This window comes from Eptesicus fuscus, chromosome 17 (genome assembly GCF_027574615.1).
Source record: "Eptesicus fuscus isolate TK198812 chromosome 17, DD_ASM_mEF_20220401, whole genome shotgun sequence".
Lineage (NCBI taxonomy): Eukaryota > Metazoa > Chordata > Mammalia > Chiroptera > Vespertilionidae > Eptesicus > Eptesicus fuscus.
In genome coordinates this window covers 49,283,355-49,298,314 of record NC_072489.1, presented here as the reverse complement: position 1 = coordinate 49,298,314, position 14,960 = coordinate 49,283,355, and the positions used below count along the sequence as shown (strand labels likewise).

General features: G+C 37.7%; 1 protein-coding gene across 2 annotated transcripts in view; it reads right to left on the bottom strand.

The window, feature by feature from the left end:
• Positions 1 to 2,998: 2,998 nt before the first annotated feature.
• The window catches only part of MXI1 (MAX interactor 1, dimerization protein), a 74,274-nt gene continuing 62,312 nt past the window's right edge, over positions 2,999 to 14,960 (bottom strand). For both annotated transcript variants that reach the window (XM_054729162.1, XM_008144294.3), the window contains exons 4-6: positions 9,722 to 9,836; positions 8,931 to 9,102; positions 2,999 to 4,760 (exon numbers count right to left, since the gene is read on the bottom strand). In XM_054729162.1, coding sequence (XP_054585137.1) covers positions 4,597 to 4,760; positions 8,931 to 9,102; positions 9,722 to 9,836 — 451 coding nt within the window. In that variant the 3' untranslated portion in view covers positions 2,999 to 4,596. The remainder of the gene's footprint in view (positions 4,761 to 8,930; positions 9,103 to 9,721; positions 9,837 to 14,960) is intronic.

Sequence of the window (14,960 nt, the reverse complement as noted above, 5' to 3'; positions counted from 1 at the left end):
ATATTTAAATTACCTTTCAGTTCCCAGAAATAAAAACTGGTAGTTTACTTCCACCAAGCCCCTCACCGGTTCATTTTTATGAAACCAGTACAGACTTAGGTTACTGTAATTAAAATTATAATTTGTATCCTGTCTTTAAGAGCACAGCTAAAGAAGCCATGGTTATACTCATTATGAGAAAAGGTTTGCTTTCTGTTTGAAGAGCTACCTTTTCAACTTGAGGCCTAAAGTCATGGTTATGATTTTGCTGGCTCATGATTTCCCTTTCTTGGTGAAACTGATGTGCTTTTGTTTTGTTTTTCCCCCTTTCAAGCCCTGTACTCAATTTAGCAAGATGCAGTGAATTTCTGACCAGAGAAACAATTCAGGCTTGGAGGAAACGCTTGACTTTTAAGTCCTTGGAAAACTAAGATTTTGAATCCTGAGGTCTGCTATAGGCTAGTCTATACTGGTAATAGATGGTAATTGTCCAGTTGTTCATTGCTCAGAAGTATGCAGGAAGCAGGAGTAAGTATCCCTTTGGTTCCTTTGCCCAGTTTTATCCTCCAAAAGTACTGTTAGATTTAGTTGACCTAGCTTTCAGAGTGTTGATGAAGCTAATAGAGAAGAAACTGACTCCTTAAATTTGTACTTTCATGGCTTTTATGTTTTTACAATGCTATTCTGTGCTTGGTTTGAAAATCTAAGCTAAATGCCCCAAGTACTACCCTATTAAGCGTTCCTCCATAGCAAAGAGCTTGAGAAAATGGGAAAAATTCCAAAATTTTAGAAAGTTAGCTGGCAGTACTTGAAAAGAGCTTCATTTAAGCCATGTCTCCTAATAATTTGTGATTCTATAGAAGTTAAAACAACCAAGAAATGGCCAGCCAGTACATATATTTTGAACTATACTGATTAATTAGGAGAATCAGATGTATTCCACAAGAAAACTAGTTTTCTGTTAGATCTGGTAAATGGGCCAGGAAGATTTTTTCCCCCCTTGGCAAAGCCAACACTAAATGTTAACTATGGCATTCAATTATGCAGTGGCGACTATTAGTGTATAATATACTCAAGCTCAGGGTAGTCACGCTCCCCCCCCCCTTTTTTTTAGATCCAGATAATTACTAAAACCGATGATCCATCAATCTTGTAAAGGCTTTATTTTTTAAAAATTATTAGGCCGTAAAAATTGACTTCTTACAAAGTATAACCTGCTATGTAATTTTGTGAAAATGAACTATTTCATTTAATAGAAAGACCTAGTCAGAATAACTAATATTCAAGATTAAGGATGAACGAGATTAGAAGATTGCATTCATCAGAGAAAGTAGAGAAGTTACATACCTTAATTTCTTTTTGGTGCTACAAACTTTTAGATTGAGGGCGTGGTATAATTTACATATGTCAATATTAATCCTTACAACCTTTTGAGACAGGTATTTATCACAACTTTTCAGGAGGAAATAGTCCCTATGAAGAAATTAAGCAACTTGCCCAGGGTCCTTAGCAAATGCTATAACTGGGATTTAGTGACCAAAACCCTTGTTCTTACCACATGATTCTGTTTTTGATAGAGAGGATGGAATTTTTTAGGTTGAAGACAAAAGAAGGAAAAAGGCAGCTTGTTGCTTTAAGCAGAAGAGACACTCACCAAAAAAAACCTTTTCCCAAGGGCTAAACAATTTTCTCATGAGAAATGACCCAGGAAGCAGTGTGGCCTTAGGTTAGGAGTTTTGCCTCAATAATCCTCACTTTTAAAATTCCTTTATAATACTAAAGCTGTCATTGTCACCGGAGGAGTTATACCTATACTAATCAGAAACGAGAAACAATGACGTCATCACAATCTTCTTTGGTAATATGCACTGAAATAAAATTTACCTGCACCATCACTCAGGCTTTTCCATACAGGGTACCTTCTCAGGTCAGCTTCCAGACTTGGTTTCAATGTGAATTATATGTGTAGCCAAAGGGATTCCTTAAAAAGTTATTTGGAGAACAGATATGCGTGACATGGCTTTGTGTCCTACCTGAAGCAGTTAAATATCACAGTAAACCATCTGCAGTTAGGTTATGTGGAATTATCAGTCAAGAAGGCACCTGTTAAATTATAGAATAGGAAATGGCAATGATTCACATTGCCATTAATTCTGGACTACTGAAGTATCAACAGACATTTAGGTGACAGTTGCCTCTTAAGGTGTAGATGCTCATTTATATATTTTTCCTTCATAGAGAAGGGTGGTACAAAAAGCACTCGGTATTATTCATTCACAATTTTTATTTCTTGCAATTAACTTGTGTATCTTCAAAGTCGATTTGTCTTTTAAAAAAGTAATACTTCTTACTCATCATACAATCCACCCCCCCCCCCCCAGTAAAACAAACCCAGGGAAGGAGTAATTTAGGGGGCAGTTGAAATAGGTACTCTAGGTTCGTGACAAAGTCTTCTCAGCCCACCATTCAATACATATACAACAAAATGGCAGCACCTCAAGTTCACCTGAACGAATCGTCCAAAATTCCAGCCCAGGCAAAGTGATGCAAGTGAATGCCATGGGAGTAAAAATGGAAGCTTAGTCATTGGCTTCCATTTACTTTCCATGGTAGTTAGCAGAGTCTTCAAACTATCTTACTTGGGAAAGTCGAAAGTAAGCAACATAAGAGTAATGTTTTAACCCAACCAAGAGGAATTTAAAATGAAACCAGAAATAATTTACCTGGGCCACAGAAATGAATTTATATTTTTCCTTGAGTCCCCAGCACCTGAAGTAGCAAGTTCTAATAATGGGCTTCTAAAGGCATGCAGTTTTTCACACATGTACTTGAAAGAATTTCTTCCACTCAGCACAATCAAAGATAAAATATTTCTGAGGCACAGGAAGAGCACAAGAACAAGTATATGCTGAGGCCTTGTGTATGACCAAGATGGTACACTTCATGTATAGAAGCAGTGAAAGCTGTTAAAGTGCTACTTACAAAGGATAGTCTAATTATTACACACGCAACTCGACTGCACTGCTAAATATGGTTGTCTTTATTTTCTTTTTCTTTGCCCAGCCCTATCGAAACAAAATAAAACTACAGGACTGAAATTAACAACCCATTAAAATCAGCAATAAGTTATGAAAATCATAAAGCTTTTTAAAAAGTAATTATGGGTAGTTAAATTATTTAAAGTATACAAAGTTCAAAGAGCCAGGGGTAAGGAGGTCTCCAAGAAGGCTTCCTGGGGTAAGGGAGAGGTGAAGCCAGGAAGAAAACTTGGGAATTTGAAGGACAAAGGGAACACATGACATCAAAGTGCAGGCTAGGAATTTCACTTAAAATAACATTTCTGAAAATATTGATAAGAGCAACAATAGCACCTGCACAGTGGGACTGTGAGGAAGGAGAGAGTCTGCCTGTAGGAAAACGGAAGCAAATCTTTACATTAAAATGAGACAAGTCCAGAACTTAACTATGTTAACTATGATAGTGTGTCTACTATAGATATCAGATTGATAAAAGTTGGTAATGATTCTAAAAGAAAAGAAAAACAGCATTGACCTTTTTCCTACCTAGCCCAGACCTCATTCACTTTGTGCACTATAAAGAGTGAGGCGTTTTATCATTATCAAATGCTGCATCAAAATAGATGATTTCCCCCCCCCACATGTTTTTCCACTATAAAAGACATCTATGTTTTTATGGACAAGCTTTAAAAAGATGTCATTTTGGTTTTTAACACATACAAACAGTTATCAAAATCTGAAATAAAAATGCTGCCGTGGCTCAGACCTTGGCCTGCTAATCTGCGTGCACAATTCTTCGGGCCCACGCAGACACAGAGGCACGTGGAGCTTTTTCCTTCTGGCCCCTCAGTCCAAGCTCAGGCCCTGTGTGGGAGAGGCTGTCACGCGTGAACTGCCCCAGGGTGGCTAACGAGCTGGCGGCTGGGTGCCCTAGTGCTAACAATGCAGGGTAAGGTTGGCTTGCTTAGCATGGAATCCAACAGAGGGCTGAGCTGCATGATGATCCCTTTCAAAAGGCTTCATGGGAGTCTCTCCTTTTGCAGAGCATGAAATGAATGTGTGCGTTCTTTTTTTAAATTAAAGAATTGATCATCCACAGGCTTCATGATAAGCTAGCCCAGGCTAAGTTTTAATAGCTGTGTAGCTATCCAAGATTAATGCCTGATTATCTTGTCTTGCCATTATTATAGATCTGATTTTTTGTTTAGGACCATAAAGCTCAGGAAGGGTTCAGAATACCATCCTTAAATGTGTCTACACTATGAGCAAACTAGGAAAGAAGAAAAGAGGATGGAATCTCCAATGTCCTTTCAAATCAACTAAATCAAGTCAAGAAAATTTCACACAAGTTTTCTGCTGTCATTAGAAATTGTGATTTTCAAAAGTGAATATTAATGAATATTTGTTCTGCTGGGGAGGCTCTGCCTCACTTTTTGCTAAGTATTTGCTTAAATAGAGGTCTTCTGACCCTTTTGTTCAAGTATGATTTTGTTTAGGTTAGTTTTAAAGGAGACTGCATCATGAACCCAATTTAAGAGATTGTTTGGATTGAATTGGCCCAGTGAATATTTTGCCCTGCACTGTTATGTCATGCTGGGTTCTAGGAAGTGAACGAAAGTTTGACACTGGCACTGGAGTAACCCTCGTCACTCCCAATACTCTGCAGGCTGCTGTGGTCATCAATGTCACTGATGCTGGTGGTACTGATATTGTCCACTTCTCCATGGGAGAACTCTGTGCTTTCAACATCCACTTCAATCTCCTCTGCCAAAGGGGAAAAAGAGAACGTTAGTAATCTAGTTTATGGGCACTTTAAAAAACTAACAGAGGAAAAGTGATTACTTTTTATAGTATAAAATAATTGTTAAACAAGTTTATTATGAGTGATGTCTGGAGAACAGAAGGAACCAAAGGTGAAGAGACATGGATATATTTTACAAAAGGGAATGTCTGGTATACAGTGGTGGTCTCAATTTAGGCAGCAAGTTTACTAAAGCCTTTGACGCCAGTCTGTCTGGACCTCCCACCAAAAGCACTTGGCCTATTTGGGAATTAGTGCTTAATATTAAAAGATCCCAACCCCAAATGGTTTAACAACATCTGTTTTGCATTAAACTAGAAACTAATTCTCAGTCTGTTTATTAATCAGAGTTGCTTTAAGGGGGGTGGGGGGGAGGAGAGCATAAACTTAATATAGACAAACTAGAAAATTTATCCGCGCAGGCCTTTGGAAGTATCATTCTACCAACAGTGCTTCAGACTTCTAAGATTCATCATAAAGATATTTGACTATTGAGTAATCAAAATAAGCCTGTCATTATAAAGCAGACTATGGGATTTGTCTTCCAATTTAATTTTCTTGCATCAAATATAGCTTGAAATGAAGGTCTGATGCTTAAAGTCTCTGGATTATAGTGAGTTCTATAGTAAAGATTATAGTAAAGGCATTTCAGTGGTGGTATTTAACTTCGAAAATCAAATTTGGTGGAAAAAAGTCTACATATTACCCAGCTATCGGTAGATATCTCAATTGTTAAATACTACATATACAATCACCAATAATATATAAAAAGCAATACACATTTTAAAAAATAAAAGGCAGTTGAAAAGCTGTTTTCTCCCATAAGAGCTAGAATGAACTCAAGGTTCTTCAGTTCTCTTAAAACAAACTCAAAGCCTAATGTTTCACATTTGGCACTGACTTGAAGGGTTCACACTGATCACAATTGCTTTAGGAAAAGTGGATTCTTGCTGAGCCCAAGAAGACAGAGTAAGTTAGTTCAAAGAGTATAATTTTCAAAAGGGCTTGTTGCTTCAAAAGTTTTAGAGATCTGTTTTTAAAATGCAGGCAGCTGTCCAAACAATCCTATGAATTCATAACTATTTGTTTCATAACCACAATGCTTCACAGGCTATTTAGTGTTTCCTAGTATCACAGAACATGCATTCAACCTCCAATTGGGAAATAAAATGAAGACACCCTATCTAACAAAGCATGCTGAACTCAAAACAAAGTAAAATGAGACATGCTCTAGCCAAATGGAATAGAGATTGTTACTAAAAGTTACTGGGAAAGAGGGCTGTCAGATAAGAACAAGAATAATACTAGATAAGGCAACTAATATACTGGGGGTACTAAAAAAAATGAGAACTATAATGATGAAGATACAACCTCTAAAATTTGGAAGTGGGTAGGTACAAGGAGATAACATCAGGAAGAGCAGTTAAAGCATGAAGACCTGACAGATCACAGTGCGTAAGCATTAGAAAAAAGTCTAGGATCAAGGTCTGCCTCCTAATTCAAGAGTATTTCTGTTATATCTCACGGTCACTCATAAATGTAGCATGACCTAGAGGTTCTTGCTGTTGCCCCTAGTAAATTTTTGTTCTTCAAAATTGAGTGCCACATAAAATCAAACTTTTACATAAGAAAAACAATAAACCTAAGGACTCCTAGTGTGTGTTAAAAGGATAAAAATACCAGTTTAAAAGGCTCCTACAGAATATAGGAAATTTGAGTATTAAAAAGAAAAAGAATGATTACAATGGACTTGAACACATTCAATACATGAAAACATGAGTTCATAACATAATTTTAAAAATAGCAAAACAAAAAGCCCTATTACCTCTGGAGGTTACCGAGGCACCAACTTATTCAGAAAATTGATAAAACAGAAACAAACATCCCATTTTCCCTGTATGGACTTTATTTCACAGTAACCATAAACTAAAGGAAATGTTCTTCCTTATAGAAGGAAAAGTTAAACATCAGAAGAATGATAAAATTAGAAAATCACTATTTTGTAACATCCAATGAAATCAGGGCAATAACGATTGCTAAAACTATTAAGTGAGAGACTGAAACATTCACATAAAAGTATCAAGATGACAATACCTGAACCCACTAACCAATGTTTTCACTAGAGTGAGACAACTGGACAAAATATTGATGCACCAAGAAGTGCACAGCACCACCTGTGAAGTATTCTTGCCTCAAAAAAACAACAACAAAAGTAACCTGAATTTAATCAACCCCACTAGATCTACCAACTAGTTTACAGGAAATAAGAGGTACTGTTAAGTGACACCATGAAGACAATCGTCCAAATAAAAAATGTGGGAAATTCTATAAGAAAAACGGCCCATCCAGTTTCTATAATAAATAAATGGTACTGGGGGGAAAAAGTGGGAAGGGAAAATTTTATAGATGCAAAGTATCTTAAAAGGCACAAACAAATGCTATGTGGACTTTGGATTCTAATTCAAACATACCAAAGGTAAAATGCCATTTTTGAGAAATATCTATTATGGCATTGAATAAGAGCATCTGATTTTATTAATTTTATGGGATATTATAATAACCCTACCTAATAAAATGGTAATAGGTAAATTACCATCACTCCGCTACACCCCCGATTGGGCCAGAGGGAGGTGCAGGGGGTGGGACTCGGGGTGGCGGGGTAGCCTATTGGGCCCGCAGGACGCTGAGCTCGCGTCGCCAGTGGCGGTGCGAGCTCAGCATCTGCGCCATGGCTGTGCTGCGGAACAAAAGGGGCCTCTGGGGCAGGGAGCTCACGTCCCGCCGCGGACCATCAAAAGCGGGGGAGCTGGGTGCCTGTCTGCTCCGGCACCAGCGGACAGGCACCCAGCTCCACCGCGAAAAGTGAAAGCGTGTAGGGGACCCTACACGTGCATGATTCAATCATGCACTGGGCCTCTAGTATAATCAGATTTTTTAAAGTCCTATTTTTTTAAGATACATACTGAAGTATTTACAGAAAACATGATAATGTCCTCTGGGATTGATTTCAAACATTCAAACGAAAATGGTGAGGGTGAGAGTGTGGGTGACATTGGGAGAACAGATGAAACAAGAATGACAGAATGTTGATAGCTGTTCAAACTGGATGTTAGGTACATGAGAGTTCATTACTCTATTCTACTTTTGTATATGTTTGAAGTTTTCCATAATAAAAAGTCAAAACAAGAAATCTTGCAAAAATTTGTTTAGCAACCTCAAGAATCTCATGAGCTCAATTTTTCCAAATGTAAAGTTTAAAATCACCAGAGTTTACCTCTGGGATCCTTTACTGTGTTGTGAGTTCTGATGTAGTAAGAGCTACAGATGAGTAGATCAGTAAAATTCAAATAATTTCTTTTTGGTTGATTTTTCTTCTTAAATTCTGCCAGAGACAAAATGTTCTGGGATAGATGGAAAGAGAAATGACGGATATGGCATTTTAAAATACAGGTATAAAAATTAATATCACCAGTAATAAGACATATCAACATCATGTATCTTCTTGATACAATAAATTGAGAAAGCATACTATCACTTCTCTGATATTTCTTCCCCCAAATGTATAACTTCGATCTATTAATAGAAAAACATAAGAAAACTCAAATTGAGCGACACTATATAAAATAATGAGCCAATATTTTTCAGAAGTGTCACGGTCATGAAAGAAATACTGAAGAACTATGTAATGCAATGTAGAATCCTGCATTGGATCCTGTATCAGACCAAGAACATTAGTAGGAAAACTGGTAAAATTTGAATAAGGCCTATAGATTAACAGTATTGCATGAATGTTAACTTCCTGGTGTTGATAACTGCATTATGTTTATATAAAGATGTTAACGTTAGGGAAACCTAGGTAAAGGATATATGAGAACTCTAATTTTCTACAGAAAACGTTTCTCTACGTCTAAAATTGAGTCAAAGTAGGAAATTAAAAATACATATATAATCAAGAAAGAAGTTCTTATAGTTCACATGGGCATTACTAGGCAATGTTGTGATTGCCTAAAACCTAGAATATTACAATGTTGGCCAAAGAGTAAAAAGCAAATACAGTGCCTCCCAACCTATGTTCCCTAAATCCAGATACAGGGATTCTTAGTATTTCATTAGGGAAGTAGCACACTGCTTACCTCGCTCTGAATCAGAGCGATCTGAAGAAATAGTTGATCCGATGCTGTCCATTCGTATTCGTTCCATCTCCTGAGGACCCTGCAGCTGTTCCAGTCGCCGCTTTAAAAATCTCTGTTCTCTTTCCAAGTTTTCTAGCTGGTGCTGGCTCTTCCTTTCAGCTTCTTCAAGTTTCTAAAATGATATTTAAGTTTGTGTATAATCCAGTACAAACAGTAAAACTGATTTTTACCTAACATCTCAAAAGATTTCTTTGTTAGACATGAATGAATATACTACAAATACGTGTGTGTGTGTGTGTGTGTGTGTGTGTGTGTATTAAAACACATAAGTACATCAAAAATTGTTATTTCTTTACTTTTTTGGGGGTGTGTGTATAATGCATGCCACATTTACTAGAACAGTGTGCAATTCCCAAAGTCTGTAAAGTTATCTCCACGAAAGAGAAACTTGCTCTGCAGTGTAGTTTGATGGAAAAATACTGAGAGACACAGTCAAATGAAGCCATCTCCACCAGAGGGCACAACTGCCTTCGTTCTGGTATCACCAGAGTTATTGTTATTTTCCTAAGTATTCCCAGCTCTTCCAGCGGCCATGCTATCAAAACAATTATTTTAATCAGGTTATGTTGCTCCTTCCCATCAGATTAGCTGATAAAATTTTAGATTTCTCTTGATTCAGTTATTAAGGAAGGCATGGGTGAGCTAGTTGGTGTATATGAATAGGAATCATTGCTTCTAATAAAGCCAGGACCAAGAGACTCATGTGCAAATATGAAAGTAAAGGTTCTCACCTTGATGTGTGCTTTGGCTTTGTTGAGCAAACCAAGTGTTGTGTGCCTGGTGCAGTCTGGTCCTAGTGGAATCAGAACTTTTAAGCGTTCTAAACATAGGCGCAGATGAGCTCGTCTACGAAAGATAGAAAAGTCAAATAAGCACAGTCTGAATATTCCACTACAAATATCCTAAAACCTATTTTTTAGACAAATAATAATTTGTACATTATTCAGTCTATAACCATGTTACACCCCTACTTCCATATCTGCAAGTGCAGGTATGCCTACTGATGTTCAACCTGCCATTTTTGTTGTACTCTACAGCTACTGGCCACTTCAGATTATCATCCCCAATGGTAATCTCTGTCAGAGATTATTTCATTTTAGCCTGCCCCATAAACTATCTCAACTGTATTAATGTAATGTGGAAGTAGGAAAGCATACTAGGGCAACTGTATTTGATTTTGAATAGCTAAAACTGAAGGCTAAAATAGGGATTTTCAGCTGGGGTAACCCAAGGACATATAAAATGCTCATAGATTTCCATATCCTCCCTTCCACTTTACACACACACACACACACACACACACACACACACACACACGCACAGCTGTCCTACAGTGTTATATATTATTATGTATCATGTTGAACCATATAAAATTTCTGATATTCAACCATTTCTCCATTATAAAAACAACTTCATATGATCCAACACAATAGAAACAGCAAAATTCTGTGACCAGCTAGAATAGGATTAGGCAAAATATATGGCTCTGTGGTCAATTCTAACCACTGAAACCACTACCTATAAAACAGTTCCTTGCTTCCTAATATCTAAGCATACCAGCTTATTAGCTGTTTTTTAAAGATAATCTTTTTTAAAGTATGTTTTTATTGATTTGTAGAGAGAGAGGAATGGAGAGGGATAGAAAGATAGAAACCTCGATGAGAGAAGAACATCATCAATCGGCTGCCTCCTGCACGTTCCCTACTGGGGATCAAGCCCACAACCCAGGCATGTGCCGTGACTGGGACTCAAACTGGCGACCTCTTGGTTGGATCGACGCTTAACTGCTGAGCCACACTGGCTGGGCACTCATTAGTTTTTCATTTTATTTCTGTCTCTCTCCCTCTTCTCTTACTACCCACCTGCAATTTTCTACACATGGGAAAAAGCCAGGTGAAAAATTCTTGACTAAAAGTAATTTGCATTCTTTAATCCACCTATCCCATGTGGGCAAATTAGAGGAAATTTCTCCTGGAAATGCTAGCAGACAACCTTATGGATTTACCTTCCCTGTACCCTAAAGGAACTATGATCACCATGATGAGAGTTCTGGGTACATATTTCCACTCTAAAATAATAGTAGTCCACATCTTTGGTCCTGTGTTACGTAAGGCATAATGTAATTCAGCAGTTAATCATATATCTGGAAAGAAAATTCACAAATGTGTTCATGGTTTACCCCTATTCCTTAAAGAGCTATAATTGAACAACTGTCTCAACTGTACCAGGAACAAAACACATCTTCCATTTTCTCCTCACAGAGGGCCAAAAATGGTTTTATTAGCATACTCACCAAACTATGCTTTATCTGTCTTAATATACATGAAATAATCGTTAAGTGAAATTCCAAATGCTAGCAAATCCGAAAGAGGGGTAGGCAAGCAAGGATGATTAAAGGTGGTAAGGTCAGAGACTTGGCTGATGAATTGTTAAGATTCTTCCAATACCCACTAGCTCAGCTAGGAAGGTCTGTTAGTATTTCCATTCCAAATCTCTCTCCTGAGTTCAATAACTCAAATCTAATAAATTAGTTCCAGGCTGAAACCTGGCATACCTGATGTGGATAAGATACTTTTTTTTTATTTTCCCTAAATCAATGGATTCCCCTTAATGTGATTTAATAATTAAAAAGTCACTCTCTCCCCAAATCACAGAGCCTTCAATAAAGTTTTCATTTTTAACTGGAAAACCTCATCAGTGAGGTCTTTCACATGATCACAGAGTGCTCTTGCTGAGCAGACTAAAAACAAAACAAAATCCACAGTAAAAAAAAAAAAAAAGCCTTTAAACTCTTCATTAGGATCATTATAGCATAGGCCTAACAACTGCACTCATGATATGACGTTGGAGAGACTGGTGATTATTTTACTAATAACTAGAGGCTCCCAACAGGGAGCTCTGAATTAATCATATAAATAAGTTTGCAAAGAAACTAACCAGTAAAGTTAACAATTATGTTGCCATAATAATAACTTGCCAATTTTGTTTAAATTCCTTTAAACAAGAAATGCAGTGTATATATAGGAACTATCTTAGAAATTCAGTGTACATATTGGAAAAATAACTTCAGAATGATTCTTTACATCAAGAGGAAAAATTGGGTGGGTCAATGTTCTATTTTATGGGACATAAGTAAAAGTCGTATTAAAATCTGGGCAGAAATCCACTAATATAATATTAAGATGTTTATGTTTTCTATCTCTTTTTTAATCATTCAGTTGTATATTTATTACATGACTTTTGTATAATCAGCAATAATCCGGACACTTGCTTGAAGTGGGAGATGTAAGAAAAAAGAAATGTAAACTTTTAAGAGTGTAAAATCTAGACTACAGAACAAAATATATTGTTTCATTTGGTTCATAACGAGGTAAGTCATACAGATAGCCAGGGCAACAGAAACTGAATAAAAGGAGAGATTGTAATTGGAGGAGGTAGACTTATAAAAGGTTGAAACTTGACTTTGCTCTTTAGGGATATTGAATTTGTCTATGAAAAAGCAAGGATTTTCAAGGGAATTAAAAGAGTAAAGGAAACAAGTTCATATACTGAGATCAAGTTGAATCCTAAAATTAAAAATACCTTATTTTTTTTTCATTCAAGGGAAAACAACTGAAGTAGAATTCTATTTTTAAAAAGTATAAGCCAAGTTCAGCAGTCTGGTGATCTGCAATAGTGCAGTCACATCAGGAGATGCACAAGCCAAGGGAGTCAAGGTGTAAGTACTGCCTAAATGAGCAGGGAAGGCACACTGTCCTCCCAAATATTTGTTATTAGCCACTACTGACCGTTCCTTCCGTCAAATACATACTTACAAGTGCACTCGGAGACACAGCTTACACCAAGAAAACATGTCCTGAGATACCATGTCTCGCCAAGGCCAATGGTGTCATTTTCTATGTTTCATAAATAACAGTTCTCCAAAATAGATAATAGTGTAAAGGAGGAGAGGTGAATCGTGTCCTCTCTCTCTCTCCTGTGGGAAGAAGTGTATCTGTGGGAGCCAAATGTCATTTCTTAGTTTTTGTATTTGTAACAATCAGGCATTTGGAGAGTAGAATGACAAAGGGTTAATGGCAGCTACAGGATAGCAGCCAACCAAGGGGGGGGCCACACTTTTCAAAGTTGCCATCCAAATACTGCACACAGTGGTCCACATGTGCTTGCTTCTATGCCACTTTTAGGTGCACACGTCTAAGAGCGATGGACGCCGCGTGACTGTACACTGCATGGCACAGTTCTTCTTCCCTTACAATGGTGCTGGGCTCCTCTCCACCCTTTCTCCCAGTCTCCCTGCTGGTAACCAGATTGCAAGCTTAACCACCAACGACCTAGAAAGGCATATCTTTTGATGCCATCTGGTCCTTTCTTTTCTTGCCTTCATTCTCATGTGACTGGTGGCTCAGGAGCCTCCTGTGTGTGCCTGACAAATCATGGGCTGTACGATACTGGAGGAAGAAAAGAGGACAAGAGACAGAAGAAAAAAAGCTTGGTTTGATGTGAAAATCCTCACGCACAGAGAAAAACAATTGCAAGCATCATAAAGATGATGTTTTTCACGTCCCCAAGGAGTGGAAAAGCTGACAACAAGGATTCCTAACAGGTACAATCCTGCACCTTTAATCAAAGTAGGGTAAGAAGGCTGGGGAAAGTTAAGGCTTTTGTGCTGACTATTCTGATGAACACTAGACTAGCAACCCAATAGAAAAAAATCCTGACAGTGTAAAATCTATGAAACTAGACTTGATCAAAACTGAGAAAAAAATTTAGCTCCCTGGTTAGCATTTACTTAACTTTACACAACACATGGATGGCATAACAAAAATTAAATTAGGAAAGATTTTAGTTTCATAGTTTTTATTATGCTATCCATGTGCTGTGAAAAGTTAAGTAAATGCTAACCAGGGAGCTAACAATGGAGAGATACAAAAGTACAAATATGATCATATTCTACAATTCAGCTTATTTTGTTTGTGAACTAAGAAAGTTTAGACAAGCGGTCCCCATAAAATGGCATATGGCAAATGGCAAATAAGTAAATGCTAACCAGGGAGCAAAGTTAGGATTAGACACTGCAGCAGGAAGTGCCCTATGAGAAAACTGAGGTTTCCTTGCTGAGCGGGAGTGGGTAAGACAATGGAGAGATACACAAGTACTTCTATTTTCAAAGATGCTTTGAGGCCTATTTTAAAATGACATTTAAAAGTGGGTTTTACCCAGGGGAAGGGCAAGTCTCAGTGCCTAACCCTGTTAGACAGAAGGTCCTATCAAAATTTACCCACACCTTCAAAAAGGGCAAGCCCCTTGTGGGAAAAGGAACAATTAAGAGTCTGTTTGGCTCTTATTTTGGTAGATTGGGATCATTTTTCTCTGAAGGAACCAATGCTGCATTTGATTTCAAACCTTGTAAACTCTGCTGCAAAACCGAAGTATCACAGAATGCGAGGGGAAACGGTTTTGCTATTAACTGGCCCCTCCTAGTAGCTGTGACATTTTAAAGCACAGGTATATATCAACCACAAGAAGCAAACGGTGTTGAAGGAGAAGAAAGAATTCCCTTTCAGGAAAAAATTGCAAGTATCATCCGATGATGTTTTTCAAGTCGTCTCTGGAAACTCTAATCCCTCTGCCCAACAATGAGAAATTTAACGAGCCTGCCCAGCCTCACAAACCATCCCCTGGCTGATGCCCTTGAAGGCACGGTCCTTCATTGGAACTTCTCTTTCATTCCTCCACTACAGGATACCAAGACTTTGCCAAGTAACTAAATAAAAATGGAAAACAAGTCAAGTGATAGGGACAGTACTTGCATTTTCCTCTCTGCTGAACGTTACGCAACGGGCTTTGAGTTCTCCCTCGAGCCACATGCTTCAAAGCTGCAGTGGCTTGTGGCCAGGTTTCCCAACTTGCTACACACTTTTGCACATGACATCAGCTAAACGCTTATCCTACACATTTTATATTCCAACA